At 44.1% G+C, this 20217-nt stretch overlaps 1 protein-coding gene across 1 annotated transcript; it reads left to right on the plus strand.

The window, feature by feature from the left end:
* Positions 1 to 328: 328 nt before the first annotated feature.
* On the plus strand, positions 329 to 19001 carry LOC135529964 (GTP-binding protein Rheb-like). Its single transcript, XM_064958365.1, has 5 exons — positions 329 to 668; positions 2160 to 2231; positions 10309 to 10376; positions 10698 to 10780; positions 18941 to 19001. Exons 1-5 carry the CDS (start codon positions 617 to 619, stop codon positions 18999 to 19001), a joined length of 336 nt encoding a protein of 111 aa, XP_064814437.1. The 5' UTR covers positions 329 to 616.
* Positions 19002 to 20217: the final 1216 nt, after the last annotated feature.

Here is a 20217-nt window from a genome sequence, read left to right on the forward strand (position 1 = left end):
TGGACCAGTAACCGAAAGGTTGCTCGATCGAATCCCTATCGTTCTGCCCCCTGAACAAGGCAGTTAACCCCACTGTTCCTAGGCCGTCATTGTAAATAAGAATTTGTTCTTAACTGACTTGCCTAGTAAAACAATGACATGAATCTTTACTCGGGTACTACAGTTTACTAGACCTAATTTCAGCAGTACAGTAATGGAGTCTTGGAATGATTCATTATCCCACTCTATTACAGACACACCGGACAATTAATGAAAATGGACTCTCAGATAGACTAACAGCATTTTTGATCCAATCACTGTTACGCGTGAGACATAAAGCCCGCCTTTATTCTGTACACAACCAATCAGCATCGGGAAATTGATGGCTAATTCATGAGATCACAAAGGGGAGTGACGCAGATATTATAGACGCCCCACATTTCTATTAAATCTACAGGAATTCAAATGTCTAATCTGTAAATGTCTAATTTCTTATTTTACGAGAATAAATAGTGATTGAAAAAAGAGACATAGATTAATTTCTTCGGACTGCTCTGCTTGTGACATGCTAACGCCGTTCATGTTGGAGGTTGCTGCTGTCCACCGTGAAGATTAGATGGGATAGCCAACACGAGATATGCCGCAGCCCAAATCACGAAAAATCGCCATTCTCGGGTACAGATCCGTAGGTGAGTTCCATTTAGCTTTCGACCATTAAAAAAAAGAGACAAAATGCGTGTTTTAGCCGTTCTTTAGCTGTAGGTATAGACTGCGCGCGGGTCACGGATTACTCTCTCTTTATAATAGAGTTAAATTATAGGGAGTATAATCTGTCACGAAACATCTCGTTTGAAGAAATGAGAGAGTGCCACACCAGTTGAGACAGTGGCCTAGTAGTCACGGCCCAACTCGATATTGACGAGATATTACTCCTTGTGGATCGTCTTGGAAGTGTTTTAGTATGGATGTTGCCCAATTCATGAAACACTTCTATCTTCGAATGTGCTTTGTTCAGTTGGCCTGGCATATAGGGTTGGCTACTGTAGCTGACAGGCCTACTACTGTAAAGACTACTGTAGCTGACAGGCAAGCTACTGTAGCTGACAGGCCTACTACTGTAAAGACTACTGTAGCTGACAGGCAAACTACTGCAGTTGACAGGTCTACTACTGTAAAGACTACTGTAGCTGACAGGCAAACTACTGCAGCTGACAGGCCTACTACTGTAAAGACTACTGTAGCTGACAGGCAAACTACTGTAAAGACTACTGTAGCTGACAGGCCTACTACTGTAAAGACTACTGCAGTTGACAGGTCTACTACTGTAAAGACTACTGTAGCTGACAGGCAAACTACTGCAGCTGACAGGCCTACTACTGTAAAGACTACTGTAGCTGACAGGCAAACTACTGTAAAGACTACTGTAGCTGACAGGCCTACTACTGTAAAGACTACTGTAGCTGACAGGCCTACTATTGTAAAGACTACTGTAGCTGACAGGCAAACTACTGCAGCTGACAGGCCTACTACTGTAAAGACTACTGTAACTGACAGGCAAACTACTGCAGCTGACAGGCCTACTACTGTAGCTGACAGGCCTACTACTGTAAAGACTACTGCAGCTGACAGGCAAACTACTGCAGCTGACAGGCCTACTACTGTAAAGACTACTGTAGCTGACAGGCCTACTACTGTAAAGACTACTGTAGCTGACAGGCAAACTACTGCAGCTGACAGGCCAACTACTGTAAAGACTACTGTAGCTGACAGGCCTACTACTGTAAAAACTACTGTAGCTGACAGGCCTACTACTGTAAAGACTACTGTAGCTGACAGGCAAACTACCGCAGCTGACAGGCCAACTACTGTAAAGACTACTGTAGCTGACAGGCCTACTACTGTAAAAACTACTGTAGCTGACAGGCCTGCTACTGTATAGACTACTGTAGATGACAGGCCAGCTACTGTAAATACTACTGTAGCTGACAGGCCTTCTACTGTAGCTGACAGGCATGCTACTGTGTACTACTGTGTACTACTGTATACTACTACTCAACACAGAATAGAAGTCTACTCACCTTATGTACTGTATGAGAGAGAGAGAGAGAGAAATAATTAAATTGATATTTTCTCCCAAAAAAAATGGATAAATGACATCCTCTGTGTTTTTTTTCCTGTAGGAAAGTCCTCGCTAACGATTCAGTTTGTGGAAGGCCAGTTTGTCGACTCCTATGATCCAACAATAGAAAACAGTAAGTGTCTTTAGAGAGCCTTGTCAGATACACACAGGAATACTCTGAGACTGCTGTGAATCTGGTGGAACTCTGTAGTAGTAACACAGAGTAAATTATTTATTCAAATATGATGGTTTTGGATTTTTGAAAATAAAAGAGAGCCGCACACTCTAGGAGCTCAGATGCTAAAATGTAATACCAACGTTTCGACAGCCAAGCTGTCTTCATCAGGGTGTATTTTTACCTTGCTCCCTGAAGTGTTTCAGCTCGATCTGGTACAACTTGTGAAACTCACTCACTCACTCACTCACTCACACACACATTTTAAATACTTTATTTTCGATCCACCAATCAAATTGACCAAAAACAAAAGGATCCAAACGTTTCAAAGATCCCTGTATGCATGGGTACAGAAAGCACCTCCTTCTCCAGACTGCAGGCTGTCCCAGCTAACCACGAGAGGCTGGTATTTCAGCAGATTCTCGGCAAAAGGCCTGCTCCGTGTAGCCGTCGAATGGGCAGCTAACCTCCCCCTGACCTCACCTCCCCCTGACCTCACCTCCCCCTGACCTCACCCCACATAAACAATATCTGCCGTATTTGGCACAAAGAAAAACACATCATCATCAACATAAAAACCATCTTCACACACGCACGCACGCGCGCACACACACACACACACACCTGGTTTACTATTTTTTTGTGGTGACTAAACAATTGATTTCCATTAAATATCCTATTTTCCCTAACCCCTGACCCCGAACCTTAATTCTAATGCTATCCCTAAACCTAACCCCTAACAGTGGGTTTTGACCAGAGGCGGGGCCTCCTTCTCTTGGCAAAGCGCCAATGCTAACCCTGACCCTAACCCTGACCCTAACCCTGACCCTGACCCTAACCCTGACCCTAACCCTAACCCTGACCCTAACCCTGACCCTAACCCTGACCCTAACCCTGACCCTAACCCTAACCCTGACCCTGACCCTAACCCTGACCCTAACCCTAACCCTGACCCTGACCCTAACCCTGACCCTAACCCACTTAACGATGACATCTGCATAAAGTAGAGCAGAGCTCAAGTTTTTCAGCCACTCCACTAAACAGGTTTCTTGCCACTCATCTTCCCACAATCCCCCTCCTTGAAAATGAATGTGAATTAGTTGTGGGTGAAAACGCTACGTGAGCCTAAAATAGCCTTTGACCTTGTGGGGACTGGCGAAATGTCCCCACTTCCTTGTTTTACTCTCTTTATGAGGACTTCTGGTGCTGGATTCGCAAAACCTTCCTCTTAACTATAGACGAAAGTTAAGCAAAGTTGCTATTTCTCAGTAAAGTCATTGGAAATGTTCTTTAGGTTTTTCCCTAAGTTTCTTCCTAAGAAAAAAGGTAAGAAGAAGAAATGGGATTCTTGAAAATAAGGCTTTAAGATTTCTTCTTGGAAATGTACATTATTTTAGAACATGTTCTTGCCCCACAGACACAGTTGGCTATCAGATGTTTAAATACAGCAAGAAAACACATTTTATAAACACGCATTATCTAGCTAGCTAATAATTAATAATAATAATAATTAATAGTATATTACAATATGCTAGAAGTGTTAAATAGCTAGCTCCTAGCTCGTCAATTTGCAAAGAATAACTTGGCTAATGTTAACGTCGTTAGCTATGTTGACGTTACACGTTAGCTAGTGCACTTTTTTTTAAATTTTACTTTAATTTAACGAGGCAAGTCAAGCTAAGAACACATTCTTATTTTCAATGACGGGCCTAGGAACAGTGGGTTAACTGCCTTGTTCAGGGGTGGAACAACAGATGTTTACCTTTAGTCAGCTCGGGGATTTGCTCTTGCAACCTTTCGGTTACTAGTCCAACACTCTAACCACTAGGCTACTTGCCGACCCTACGCTCTAAACACTAGGCTACCTGCCGACCCTACGCTCTAAACACTAGGCTACCTGCCGACCCTACACTCTAACCACTAGGCTACCTGCCGCCCCTACACTCTAACCACTAGGCTACTTGCTGACCCTACACTCTAACCACTAGGCTACCTGCCGCCCCTCTAACCACTAGGCTACCTGCCGCCCCTACTCTCTAACCACTAGGCTACCTGCCGCCCCTCTAACCACTAGGCTACCTGCCACCTCTACACTCTAACCACTAGGCTACCTGCCACCTCTACATTCTAACCACTAGGCTACCTGCCCCCCCTACACTCTAACCACTAGGCTACCTGCTGACCCTACACTAACCACTAGGGTACCCTCCCCCTCTACACTCTAACCTCTAGGCTACCTGCCGCCCCTACACTCTAACCACTAGGCTACCTGCCGCCCCTACACTCTAACCACTAGGCTACCTGCCGCCCCTACACTCTAACCAATAGGCTACTTGCCGACCCTACACTCTAACCACTAGGCTACCTGCCGCCCCTACACTCTAACCACTAGGCTACCTGCCGACCCTACACTCTAACCAATAGGCTACTTGCCGACCCTACACTCTTAACCACTAGGCTACCTGCCGACCCTACACTCTAACCACTAGGCTACCTGCCGCCCCTACACTCTAACCACTAGGCTACCTGCCGCCCCTACACTCTAACCACTAGGCTACCTGCCGCCCCTACACTCTAACCACTAGGCTACCTGCCGCCCCTACACTCTAACTACTAGGCTACCTGCCGCCCCTCTAACCACTAGGCTACCTGCCGCCCCTACACTCTAACCACTAGGCTACCTGCCGCCCTACACTCTAACCAATAGGCTACTTGCCGAACCTACACTCTAACCACTAGGCTACCTGCCGCCCCTCTAACCACTAGGCTACCTGCCGCCCCTACACTCTAACCACTAGTCTACCTGCCGCCCCTACACTCTAACCACTAGGCTACCTGCCGCTCCTACACTCTAACCACTAGTCTACCTGCCGCCCCTACACTCTAACCACTAGGCTACCTGCCGCCCATACACTCTAACCACTAGTCTACCTGCCGCCCCTACACTCTAACCACTAGGCTACCTGCCGCTCCTACCCTCTAACCACTAGGCTACCTGCCGCCCCTACACTCTAACCAATAGGCTACTTGCCGCCCCTACACTCTAACCACTAGTCTACCTGCCGCCCCTACACTCTAACCACTAGGCTACCTGCCGCTCCTACCCTCTAACCACTAGGCTACCTGCCGCCCCTACACTCTAACCACTAGTCTACCTGCCGCCCCTACACTCTAACCACTAGGCTACCTGCCGCTCCTACCCTCTAACCACTAGGCTACCTGCCGCCCCTACACTCTAACCAATAGGCTACTTGCCGCCCCTACACTCTAACCACTAGGCTACTTGCCGCCTCTACACTCTAACCACTAGGCTACTTTGTTTGCTGAAGTTTGTATTGCGCTTTCCTTGGCTATCCATTTTGGGGTTTTGATGTAGCTAATCTGATGGCTACAATTTGTGACAAATATCCAAATAACCCAAATCCCATCATCCCTGTCACATAGGCTTATGTATTGGTGTCAAGCATGTCACCAATGTCAATGACACGTCAGAAAATATGTACTGAAGTTTCTAAGAAGCTTTGAATTACTAAGAACTTCAATGTGTTTCGTTAATCCGGCCCCAGCACCCCAACAGGATAGTAAAACCAAGCACACGCCACGCCACGCCACACACACACGCCACGCCACACGCCACACCACGCCACACACACCACACGCCACACGCCCCACACACCATGCCACGCCACACCACACCACACGCCACCCACGCCACACCACGCCACACCACACACGCCACCCACACCACGCCACACACACACACCACACGCCACACCACACGCCACACCACGCCACACACACCACACACACCACACACCACGCCACACCACGCCACACCACACCACACGCCCCACACACCACACCACACGCCACGCCACACACACCACACACCAACCACACCACACACGCCACACACCACGCCACACACACCACACCACACACACCACACACACCACACACACCACACGCCACACCACACCACACATACCACACACCAACCACCACACGCCACACACACCACACCACCCGCCACACACACCACACACCAACCACACCACACGCCACGCCACGCCCCACACACCACACCACACCACAGGCCCCACACCACGCCACACCACACACCAAACACCAACCACTCCACACCACACACACCACACCACACACACCAACCACACCACACACACCAACCACACCACACACGCCACACACACACCACGCCACCCACACCACGCCACCCACACCACACCACCCACACCACACCACCCACACCACACATGCCACCCACGTCACACACACCACGCCACGCCACACCACACGCCACCACACACCAACCACACCACACCACACCACACACACCACACCACACACACCACACACCAACCACACCACATCACACACACCACACCACACACATCACACCACACCACACGGTTCCCCTCTCTATAATAGCCTTCTTTACCAGTAAATATACAGTGTCTTAGTAGTGAAGTGGAGTCTGATTTTGCTGGTACAGCTCTTCTCCTCCTACATCTCATTCTCCACATCCTCTTCCTCCTCCACATCCTCTTCGTCCTCCACATCCTCCTTCTCCACATCCTCCTCCTCTTCCTCCTCCACATCTTCCTCCTCCACATCTTCCTCCTCCTCTTCCTCCTCCACATCCTCCTCCTCCTCTTCCTCCTCCACATCCTCCTCCTCCACATCCTCCTCCTCCACATCCTCCTCCTCCACATCCTCCTCCTCCACATCCTCCTCTTCCTCCTCCTCTTCCTCCTCCACATCCTCCTCTTCCTCCTCCTCTTCCTCCTCCACATCCTCCTCCTCCACATCCTCCTCCTCCACATCATCCTCCTCCACATCCTCCTCTTCCTCCTCCACATCCTCCTCTTCCTCCTCCACATCCTCCTCCTCCACATCTTCCTCTTCCTCCTCCACATCATCCTCCTCCACATCCTCCTCTTCCTCCTCCACATCCTCCTCTTCCTCCTCCACATCCTCCTCCTCCACATCTTCCTCTTCCTCCTCCACACCTTCCTCTTCCTCCTCCACATCTTCCTCTTCCTCCTCTTCCTCCTCCACATCTTCCTCCTCCACATCCTCCTCTTCCTCCTCCACATCTTCCTCCTCCACATCCTCCTCTTCCTCCTCCACATCTTCCTCCTCCACATCCTCCTCTTCCTCCTCCACATCTTCCTCCTCCACATCTTCCTCCTCCACATCTTCCTCCTCCACATCTTCCTCCTCCACATCCTCCTCCTCCACATCTTCCTCTTCCTCCTCCACATCATCCTCCTCCACATCCTCCTCTTCCTCCTCCACATCTCCCTCCTCCACATCCTCCTCTTCCTCCTCCACATCCTCCTCCTCCACACCTTCCTCTTCCTCCTCCACATCTTCCTCTTCCTCCTCCACATCTTCCTCTTCCTCCTCCACATCTTCCTCTTCCTCCTCCACATCTTCATCTTCCTCCTCCACATCATCCTCCTCCACATCATCCTCTTCCTCCTCCACATCCTCCTCTTCCTCCTCCACATCCTCCTTTTTCTCCTCCACATCTTCCGCTTCCTCCTCCACATCCTCATCTTCCTCCTCCACATCCTCCTTTTTCTCCTCCACATCTTCCTCTTCCTCCTCCACATCCACATCCTCCTCTTCCTCCTCCTCCTCTTCCTCCTCCTCCTCTTCCTCCTCCACATCTTCCTCCTCCACATCATCCTCCTCTTCCTCCTCCACATCATCCTCCTCCACATCCTCCTCTTCCTCCTCCACATCTTCCTCCTCCACATCCTCCTCTTCCTCCTCCACATCATCCTCCTCCACATCCTCCTCTTCCTCCTCCACATCTTCCTCCTCCACATCTTCCTCCTCCACATCCTCCTCCTCCACATCTTCCTCTTCCTCCTCCACATCATCCTCCTCCACATCCTCCTCTTCCTCCTCCACATCTTCCTCCTCCACATCCTCCTCTTCCTCCTCCACATCCTCCTCCTCCACATCTTCCTCTTCCTCCTCCACATCTTCCTCTTCCTCCTCCACATCATCCTCTTCCTCCTCCACATCATCCTCCTCCACATCCTCATCTTCCTCCTCCACATCCTCCTTTTTCTCCTCCACATCCTCCTTTTTCTCCTCCACATCTTCCTCTTCCTCCTCCACATCCTCATCTTCCTCCTCCACATCCTCCTTTTTCTCCTCCACATCCTCCTCTTCCTCCTCCTCTTCCTCCTCCACATCCTCCTCTTCCTCCTCCACATCCTACTCTTCCTCCTCCACATCCTCCTCTTCCTCCTCCACATCTTCCTCCTCCACATCTTCCTCCTCCACATCTTCCTCCTCCACATCCTCCTCTTCCTCCTCCACATCATCCTCCTCCACATCCTCTTCCTCCTCCTCTTCCTCCTCTACATCTTCCTCCTCCACATCCTCCTCTTCCTCCTCCACATCTTCCTCCTCCACATCCTCCTCCTCCACATCTTCCTCTTCCTCCTCCACATCTTCCTCTTCCTCCTCCACATCCTCCTCTTCCTCCTCCACATCCTCCTCCTCCTCCTCCTCCTCCTCCACATCTTCCTCCTCCACATCCTCCTCTTCCTCCTCCACATCCTCCTCTTCCTCCTCCACATCCTCCTCCTCCACATCTTCCTCTTCCTCCTCCACATCCTCCTCCACATCCTCCTCTTCCTCCTCCACATCCTCCTCCTCCACATCCTCCTCTTCCTCCTCCACATCTTCCTCCTCCACATCCTCCTCTTCCACATCTTCCTCCTCCTCCACATCTTCCTCTTCCTCCTCCACATCCTCCTCTTCCTCCTCCACATCCTCCTCTTCCTCCTCCACATCCTCCTCATCCACATCTTCCTCCTCCACATCTTCCTCCTCCACATCTTCCTCCTCCACATCTTCCTCCTCCACATCTTCCTCCTCCACATCCACATCTTCCTCCTCCACATCCTCCTCTTCCTCCTCCACATCATCCTCCTCCACATCCTCCTCTTCCTCCTCCACATCCTACTCTTCCTCCTCTTCCTCCTCCACATCTTCCTCCTCCACATCTTCCTCCTCCACATCTTCCTCCTCCACATCCTCCTCTTCCTCCTCCACATCATCCTCCTCCACATCCTCTTCCTCCTCCACACACATCCTCCTCTTCCTCCTCCACATCCTCCTCTTCCTCCTCTACATCTTCCTCCTCCACATCCTCCTCTTCCTCCTCCACATCTTCCTCCTCCACATCCTCCTCCTCCACATCTTCCTCTTCCTCCTCCACATCTTCCTCTTCCTCCTCCACATCATCCTCCTCCACATCCTCCTCTTCCTCCTCCACATCCTCCTCCTCCTCCTCCTCCTCCTCCACATCTTCCTCCTCCACATCCTCCTCTTCCTCCTCCACATCCTCCTCTTCCTCCTCCACATCCTCCTCCTCCACATCTTCCTCTTCCTCCTCCACATCCTCCTCCTCCACATCCTCCTCTTCCTCCTCCACATCCTCCTCTTCCTCCTCCACATCATCCTCCTCCACATCCTCCTCTTCCTCCTCCACATCATCCTCATCATCCTCTTCCTCCTCCACATCCTCCTCTTCCTCCTCCACATCCTCCTCTTCCTCCTCCACATCTTCCTCTTCCTCCTCCACATCTTCCTCTTCCTCCTCCACATCCTCCTTTTTCTCCTCCACATCATCTTCCTCCTCCATATCCTCTTCCTCCTCCACATCCTCTTCCTCCTCCACATCCTCTTCCTCCTCCACATCCTCTTCCTCCTCCACATCCTCTTCCTCCTCCACATCCTCTTCCTCCTCCACATCCTCTTCCTCCTCCACATCCTCTTCCTCCTCCACATCCTCCTTCAAGACCGATGTTAATTACTATGGAGACAACACTACACTTCAATTGACCGAGCAAGACTATACGACTCCTCTTTGCCCCAAAACAGCAGAAGTCCCTTCCCAGCTATAGGAGCACATCTCTAGGCAGTCATAGACAACTCCATCACAACATACAGTGGACTTTTCTTTCTCTTCTCTCTTTTGCCGCAGCGTTTACCAAGATGATCACGATAAACGGACAAGAATACCACCTGCAGTTGGTAGACACAGCGGGACAGGTAGTAGTCACGCACCACAGGGATTTATTTTGAAAAAACATTTATACAAGACCTTACATTTCTACGTTGACTCGTGGTTGGCGATCTCATGATGTCGTATCACCATTAGAATTGTAGAACACAGGCTACCCACTCTAGAATGCGCCCTGCCTCTAATTAGAATGCTTGCTGGGTACATTGCTTTACTCTCTGACACTAAGGCCTAGATTCTAAGCGGTATACTAGTATGGACATTGGGACACTGTGTTACAGTATGCAGGCTAATTTCTCTGTCTCTCTTCCTCCTTCCCTCTACTCTCTCTCCCTCCCGGTCTTTTCCAGGATGAATACTCTATATTTCCTCAGACCTATTCCATAGATATCAATGGTTACATCTTGGTCTACTCTGTCACGTCTAATAAAAGGTTAGTCAGCTATTTACTCGACTGTCTTATAATGATTTAGATTGTGCAGAATTATGTGTTGTAGGGGTGATCAACCACTGGGCAGGTTTTTACTTTTTTTTGTTTAATGAAAGAAAAAAAATGTTTTCTTAAGATTTGAATCAGACAGCTTTGTGTCTGAGGTAAAACCAACAGAAGCATCATTATAAAATGTTTGAGAGAGTTGTTGCTCAACAGTCTGATGATGTTTTAAAGTTGTTCAGGGGATGTAACACATACAAAAGCCCAGACTAAATAAGTGGGCATGTGTTAAAGCATTGTGCTGAACAACTGGCTGGTGTTTTTATAATTTTCCAATCCTCACTCGACCAGCAACACGTGCCAGTATTGTGCAAAAACTCAATAATTCTACCCATTCCTAAAGCATCTAATCCCTCAGTGCTGAATGATGACCGCCCTGTCTCCTTGACATCCTCAGTAATGAAATGCCTTGAGAAACTTGTGAAAAGTCATATTCTCAGCGTCACCCAGAAGCTTCTCGACCCATTTCAGTTTGCCAATCAGCCCAGCAGAGGAGTTGATGATGCCATTCTTACCCTACTTAACATGGTCTATAGACATCTAGAGGGGGTATTAACATTGTCTATAGACATCTAGAGGGGGTATCAACATGGTCTATAGACATCTAGAGGGGGTATCAACATGGTCTATAGACATCTAGAGGGGGTATCAACATGGTCTATAGACATCTAGAGGGGGTATTAACATGGTCTATAGACATCTAGAGGGGGTATTAACATGGTCTATAGACATCTAGAGGGGGTATCAACATGGTCTATAGACATCTAGAGGGGGTATTAACATGGCCTATAGACATCTAGAGGGGGTATTAACATGGTCTATAGACATCTAGAGGGGGTATTAACATGGCCTACAGACATCTAGAGGGCGTATTAACATGGTCTACAGACATCTAGAGGGGGTATTAACATGGTCTATAGACATCTAGAGGGGGTATCAACATGGTCTATAGACATCTAGAGGGGGTATCAACATGGTCTATAGACATCTAGAGGGGGTATCAACATGGTCTATAGACATCTAGAGGGGGTATCAACATGGTCTATAGACATCTAGAGGGGGTATCAACATGGTCTATAGACATCTAGAGGGGGTATTAACACGGTCTATAGACATCTAGAGGGGGTATTAACACGGTCTATAGACATCTAGAGGGGGTATTAACACGGTCTATAGACATCTAGAGGGGGTATCAACACGGTCTATAGACATCTAGAGGGGGTATCAACACGGTCTATAGACATCTAGAGGGGGTATCAACACGGTCTATAGACATCTAGAGGGGGTATCAACACGGTCTATAGACATCTAGAGGGGGTATCAACACGGTCTATAGACATCTAGAGGGGGTATCAACACGGTCTATAGACATCTAGAGGGGGTATCAACATGGTCTATAGACATCTAGAGGGGGTATCAACACGGTCTATAGACATCTAGAGGGGGTATCAACACGGTCTATAGACATCTAGAGGGGGTATCAACACGGTCTATAGACATCTAGAGGGGGTATCAACACGGTCTATAGACATCTAGAGGGGGTATCAACATGGTCTATAGACATCTAGAGGGGGTATCAACATGGTCTATAGACATCTAGAGGGGGTATCAACATGGTCTATAGACATCTAGAGGGGGTATCAACAAGGTCTATAGACATCTAGAGGGGGTATCAACATGGTCTATAGACATCTAGAGGGGGTATCAACATGGTCTATAGACATCTAGAGCAAAATCCCATGTCAGGGTTCTGTTTGTTGACTATTCTTCTGCCTCCAACACAGTCCAGCCCTATATTCTGGCACAGAGACTCATTCGGGACTTCTCCTTAGATGGGGGGGGCTGGTTTTGTGGCTGTTGGACTTCCTGAGCCAACGCTCACAGCGAGTCAAAATGGGTCCCCACGTGTCAGACATACGCAATACCAACACAGGTGCTCCTCAGGGATGTGTTCTGTCCCCACTCCTGTACATCTTGTACACTAATAGTTGTACTCGTTCCCATCCTGACAGACACCTCGTTAAGTTCGCTGATGACACTGCCTTGATCAGCCTGTTGCATGATGACGAGGAACAACATGGCCCGGTCCTAGATGACTTTGTAGAGTGGTGTGAGGAATCACACTTGGTCCTCAATACCAACAAGACCAAAGAGATGTGCATAGACTTCAGGAAGTGTATAACACCGACCTCTGCAACATCTAACAGAGGTCAGAACATAGAGATTGTAGAGGAATACAAATACCTGGGTGTTGTCTTGGACGATAAGCTTCAGTGGAGTAAATGTACAGACCTGATCTACAGAGACTGTACTTTCTCAAAAAGCTGGGATCTTTTAATGTCGACTGAACTATACTGACTCTGTTTTACAAATCTTTCAGTGAAAGTATTTTAACTTTTTGTATTGTTTGTTAGTTGGGCAATGCCACTGTCAGACAGAAATAATGCTGAGAAGGATTATCACCACAGCAAGCGAGGTACTTGGAGTCAAACAGACAGGCCTGGATGAGATCTTTAAGGTCAGGGCCCTCCCCAAGGTACTTGGAGTCAAAGAGACAGGCCTGGATGAGATCTTTAAGGTCAGGGCCCTCCCCAAGGTACTGGGAGTCAAACAGACAGGCCTGGATGAGATCTTTAAGGTCGGGGCCTTCAGCAAGGTACTTGGAGTCGAACAGACAGGCCTGGATGAGATCTTTAAGGTCAGTGCCCTCCACAAGGTACTAGGAGTCAAACAGACAGGCCTGGATGAGATCTTTAAGGTCAGGGCCCTCTGCAAGGCTCACAAAATAATTTTAGACTTAAGCCACCCCCTGTACCCAGACTTTGAACTACTCCCCTCTGGGTGCATGCATAGGGCACCGCTCAGCAGCGAAAAACACAACGAGACAATCATTTGTGACAGGTGTGATATCCCTCCTAAATAGCTCGGGCTAATGTTCGAATCGACTCAAAACCAGCAGGCTAATGTTCCTATAGACTCAGTAAGACCAGCAGGCTAATGTTCCTATTCACTCAGTAAGACCAGCAGGCTAATGTTCCTATAGACTCAGTAAGACCAGGAGGCTAATGTTCCTATAGACTCAGTAAGACCAGCAGGCTAATGTTCCTATAGACTCAGTAAGACCAGGAGGCTAATGTTCCTATAGACTCAGTAAGACCAGGAGGCTAATGTTCCTATAGACTCAGTAAGACCAGCAGGCTAATGTTCCTTTAGACTCAGTAAGACCAGCAGGCTAATGTTCCTATAGACTCAGTAAGGCCAGCAGGCTAATGTTCCTATAGACTCAGTAAGGCCAGCAGGCTAATGTTCCTTTAGACTCAGTAAGACCAGCAGGCTAATGTTCCTATAGACTCAGTAAGGCCAGCAGGCTAATGTTCCTTTAGACTCAGTAAGGCCAGCAGGCTAATGTTCCTTTAGACTCAGTAAGGCCAGCAGGCTAATGTTCCTTTAGACTCAGTAAGACCAGCAGGCTAATGTTCCTTTACACTCAGTAAGACCAGCAGGCTAATGTTCCTATAGACTCAGTAAGGCCAGCAGGCTAATGTTCCTATAGACTTAGTAAGACCAGCAAGCTAATGTTCCTATACACTCAGTAAAGACCAGCAGGCTCGTCTTAAAAAACCGTTATGAAAGTTGTATTGTCAATTTTGTTTTGTATTTAAACACCACTTTAAATGTGTACATGACACTGCAACAAAATTACCCCATGGGGACAATAAAGTCCGTAAATTACTGCAGCCCTGCTCGAAGCTGATTCAGCTCATCAATGTCCTGATGAGCAGCTGAATCTGGTGTATTAGAGTAGGGCTGGAGGAGGGTTGGTACCCCTGGTCTTCTACAATGACTGGATTAACTACATCAGCACTTACCAGACTGGGAATTTATGTATGACAGTATCTATGACAGTGTCTATGACAGAATTTATGTATGACATTATGTATTACAGTATCTATGTATTACAGTATCTATGACAGTATGTATGACAGAATTTATGTATGACAGTATTTATGTATTACAGTATCTATGACAGAATTTATGTATGACAGTATTTATGTATTACAGTATCTATGACAGTATGTATGACAGTATTTATGTATGACAGTATCTATGACAGTATTTATGTATTACAGTATCTATGACAGTATGTATGACTCTATGTATGACAGTATTTATGTATGACAGTATCTATGACAGTATGTATGCCAGTATCTATGACAGTATTTATGTATTACAGTATCTATGACAGTATCTATGACAGTATTTATGTATGACAGTATCTATGATTATATTTTTTGTATTACAGTATCTATGACAGTATCTATCACAGTATTTATGTATTACAGTATCTATGACAGTATATATTACAGCATGGATGGCAAAATATATATATGACAGTATGTATGACAATATTTATGTATGGCAGTATCTTTAAGAGTATTAATGACAGTATCTATGACAGTGTCTATAACAGTATGTTTGACAGTATCTATGCCAGTATTAATGACAGTATCTATGCCAGTATTAATGACAGTATCTATAACAGTATGTTTGACAGTATCTATGCCAGTATTAATGACAGTATCTATGCCAGTATTAATGACAGTATCTATAACAGTATGTTTGACAGTATCTATGCCAGTATTAATGACAGTATCTATGCCAGTATGTTTGACAGTATCAATGACAGTATCAATGACAGTATCAATGACAGTATCAATGACAGTATCAATGACAGTATCTATGACAGTATCTATGACAGTATCTATGACAGTATCTATGACAGTATCTATGACAGTATCAATGACAGTATCAATGACAGTATCAATGACAGTATCAATGACAGTATCAATGACAGTATGTTTGACAGTATCTATGACAGTATTAATGACAGTATCTATAACAGTATGTTTGACAGTATCTATGACAGTATGTTTGACAGTATCTATGACAGTATCTATGACAGTATCTATGACAGTATCTATGACAGTATCTATGACAGTTTCTATAACAGTATGTTTGACAGTATCTATGACAGTATCTATGACAGTATCAATGACAGTATCTATGACAGTATCAATGACAGTATTAATGACAGTATCTATAACAGTATGTTTGACAGTATCTATGACAGTATCTATGACAGTATGTTTGACAGTATCTATGACAGTATCAATGACAGTATCTATAACAGTATGTTTTACAGTATTAATGACAGTATCTATGACAGTATCTATAACAGTATTAATGACAGTATCTATGACAGTATCTATGACAGTATTAATGACAGTATATATAACAGTATATGTGACAGTATTAATGACAGTATCTATGACAGTATCTATGACAGTATATATAACAGTATGTGTGACAGTATTAATGACATTATCTATGACAGTATCTATAACAGTATGCTTGACAGTATCTATAACAGTATATGTGACAGTATTAATGACAGTATTAATGACAGTATCTATGACAGTATCTATGACAGTATCAATGACAGTATTAATGACAGTATTTATGACAGTATCTATGACAGTATCTATGACAGTATTAATGACAGTATCTATGACAGTATCTATGGCAGTATATATAACAGTATGTGTGACAGTATCTATGACAGTATCTATGACAGTATGCTTGACAGTATCTATGACAGTATATGTGACAGTATTAATGACATTATCTATAACAGTATACTTGACAGTATCTATGACAGTATGTATGACAGTATCTATAACAGTATCTATGACAGTATGTGTGACAGTATTAATCACAGTATCTATAACAGTATCTATGACAGTATCTATAACAGTATCTATGACAGTATCTATGACAGTATGTGTGACAGTATTAATCACAGTATCTATGACAGTATCTATGACAGTATCTATGACAGTATCTATGACAGTATCTATAACAGTATCTATGACAGTATATATAACAGTATGTGTGACAGTATTAATGACAGTATCTATAACAGTATCTATGACAGTATATATAACAGTATGTGTGGCAGTATTAATGACAGTATCTATGACAGTATATATAACAGTATGTGTGACAGTATTAATGACAGTATCTATGACAGTATCTATAACAGTATGCTTGACAGTATCTATGACAGTATATATAACAGTATATATAACAGTATATGTGACAGTATTAATGACAGTATCTATGACAGTATCTGTGACAGTATATATAACAGTATATGTGACAGTATTAATGACATTATCTATGACAGTATCTATAACAGTATGCTTGACAGTATATATAACAGTATGTATGACAGTATTAATGACAGTATCTATGACAGTATCTATGACAGTATCTATGACAGTATCTATGACAGTATCTGTGACAGTATCTATGACAGTATCTATGACAGTATCTGTGACAGTATATATAACAGTATGTGTGACAGTATGTGTGACAGTATCTATGACAGTATCTATGACAGTATCTATGACAGTATCTATGACAGTATCTATGACAGTATCTATGACAGTATGTGTGACAGTATTAATGACAGTATCTATAACAGTATGTGTGACAGTATTAATGACAGTATCTATGACAGTATCTGACAGTATGCTTGACAGTATCTATGACAGTATATATAACAGTATATGTGACAGTATTAATGACAGTATATATAACAGTATGTGTGACAGTATTAATGACAGTATCTATGACAGTATGTATGACAGTATCTGACAGTATCTATGACAGTATCTATAACAGCATGTGTGACAGTATCTATGACAGTATCTATGACAGTATCTATGACAGTATGCTTGACAGTATCTATGACAGTATATATAACAGTATGTGTGACAGTATTAAAGACAGTATATATAACAGTATGTGTGACAGTATTAATGACATTATCTATAACAGTATACTTGACAGTATCTATGACAGTATCTATGACAGTATCTATGACAGTATATATAACAGTATGTGTGACAGTATTAATGACATTATCTATAACAGTATGTGTGACAGTATTAATCACAGTATCTATAACAGTATCTATAACAGTATCTATGACAGTATGTGTGACAGTATTAATCACAGTATCTATGACAGTATCTATAACAGTATCTATGACAGTATCTATAACAGTATCTATGACAGTATTTATAACAGTATGTGTGACAGTATTAATGACAGTATTAATGACAGTATCTATGACAGTATTTATGACAGTATTAATGACAGTATTAATGACAGTATCTATGACAGTATCTATAACAGTATGTGTGACAGTATTAATGACAGTATCTATGACAGTATCTATGACAGTATCTATGACAGTATGCTTGACAGTATCTATGACAGTATATATAACAGTATGTGTGACAGTATTAATGACATTATCTATAACAGTATACTTGACAGTATCTATGACAGTATGTGTGACAGTATTAATGACAATATCTATGACAGTATCTATGACAGTATTGATGACAGTATCGATGACAGTATCTATGACAGTATCTATGACAGTATCAATGACAGTATCTATGACAGTATCTATGACAGTATCTATGACAGTATCTATAACAGTATATATAACAGTATGTGTGACAGTATTAATGACATTATCTATAACAGTATACTTGACAGTATCTATGACAGTATGTGTGACAGTATTAATCACAGTATCTATAACAGTATCTATGACAGTATCTATGACAGTATCTATGACAGTATGTGTGACAGTATCTATGACAGTATCTATGACAGTATGCTTGACAGTATTAATCACAGTATCTATAACAGTATATATAACAGTATCTATGACAGTATCTATGACAGTATGTGTGACAGTATTAATGACAGTATCTATGACAGTATGTGTGACAGTATTAATCACAGTATCTATAACAGTATCTATAACAGTATCTATGACAGTATGTGTGACAGTATTAATCACAGTATCTATGACAGTATCTATAACAGTATCTATGACAGTATCTATAACAGTATCTATGACAGTATTTATAACAGTATGTGTGACAGTATTAATGACATTATCTATAACAGTATCTATGACAGTATGTGTGACATATTGTTTTTCTTCTCTTCCAGTTTTGAAGTAGTTCAGGTTATCCATGAAAAACTTCTGGATATGGTGGGGAAAGCTCAGTGAGTATCTACTGTAATCTGACTGTTTATTAACCCTCTACTGTAATCTGACTGTATATTAGCCCTCTACTGTAATCTGACTGTATATTAACCCTCTACTGTAATCTGACTGTTTATTAACCCTCTACTGTAATCTGACTGTATATTAGCCCTCGACTGTATATTAACCCTCTACTGTAATCTGACTGTATATTAGCCCTCTACTGTAATCTGACTGTATATTAACCCTCTACTGTAATCTGACTGTATATTAACCCTCTACTGTAATCTGACTGTATATTAGCCCTCGACTGTATATTAACCCTCTACTGTAATCTGACTGTATATTAACCCTCTACTGTAATCTGACTGTATATTAACCCTCTACTGTAATCTGACTGTATATTAACCCTCTACTGTAATCTGACTGTATATTAACCCTCGACTGTATATTAACCCTCTACTGTAATCTGACTGTATATTAACCCTCTACTGTAATCTGACTGTATATTAACCCTCTACTGTAACCTGACTGTATATTAACCCTCTACTGTAATCTGACTGTATATTAACCCTCTACTGTAATCTGACTGTATATTAGCCCTCGACTGTATATTAACCCTCTACTGTAACCTGACTGTATATTAACCCTCTACTGTAATCTGACTGTATATTAACCCTCTACTGTAACCTGACATAGCATGCCTAAAATAAATTTCTGAAACTAAAGCCTCACATTCGGGTCATGATGAGACCCTGAAAACCGAATGGCTTAGATTTCTGCCCCTGGAAACCAGATGGCTCAGATTTCTGCCCCTGGAAACCAGATGGCTCAGATTTCTGCCCCTGGAAACCAGATGGCTCAGATTTTTGTAGATGAGGCTGAGGGTGCATCTACTGTGTCTATGTAACATTTGGGAATATGGGGTACAACATGTGGTTTTGTCTTTGATACCTGGGATACAACATGTGGTTTTGTCATTGATACATGGGATACAACATGTGGTTTTGTCTTTGATACATGGGATACAACATGTGGTTTTGTCTTTGATACGTGGGATACAACATGTGGTTTTGTATTAGATACATGGGATACAACATGTGGTTTTGTATTTGATACATGGGATACAACATGTGGTTTTGTCTTTGATACATGGGATACAACATGTGGTTTTGTATTAGATACATGGGATACAACATGTGGTTTTCTCTTTGATACATGGGATACAACATGTGGTTTT

Source organism: Oncorhynchus masou, unplaced genomic scaffold (assembly GCF_036934945.1).
Source record: "Oncorhynchus masou masou isolate Uvic2021 unplaced genomic scaffold, UVic_Omas_1.1 unplaced_scaffold_1219, whole genome shotgun sequence".
Taxonomy (NCBI): Eukaryota; Metazoa; Chordata; class Actinopteri; order Salmoniformes; family Salmonidae; genus Oncorhynchus; species Oncorhynchus masou.

Bases quoted from the DNA above. Each gene is read 5' to 3' on its own strand.
- LOC135529964 (XM_064958365.1), top strand. From the start codon at position 617: ATGCCGCAGCCCAAATCACGAAAAATCGCCATTCTCGGGTACAGATCC. The intron at 2,232-10,308 runs GTAAGTGTCTTT...CTTTTGCCGCAG, and splicing joins TGATCCAACAATAGAAAACA to CGTTTACCAAGATGATCACG. The intron at 10,377-10,697 runs GTAGTAGTCACG...GGTCTTTTCCAG, and splicing joins TGGTAGACACAGCGGGACAG to GATGAATACTCTATATTTCC.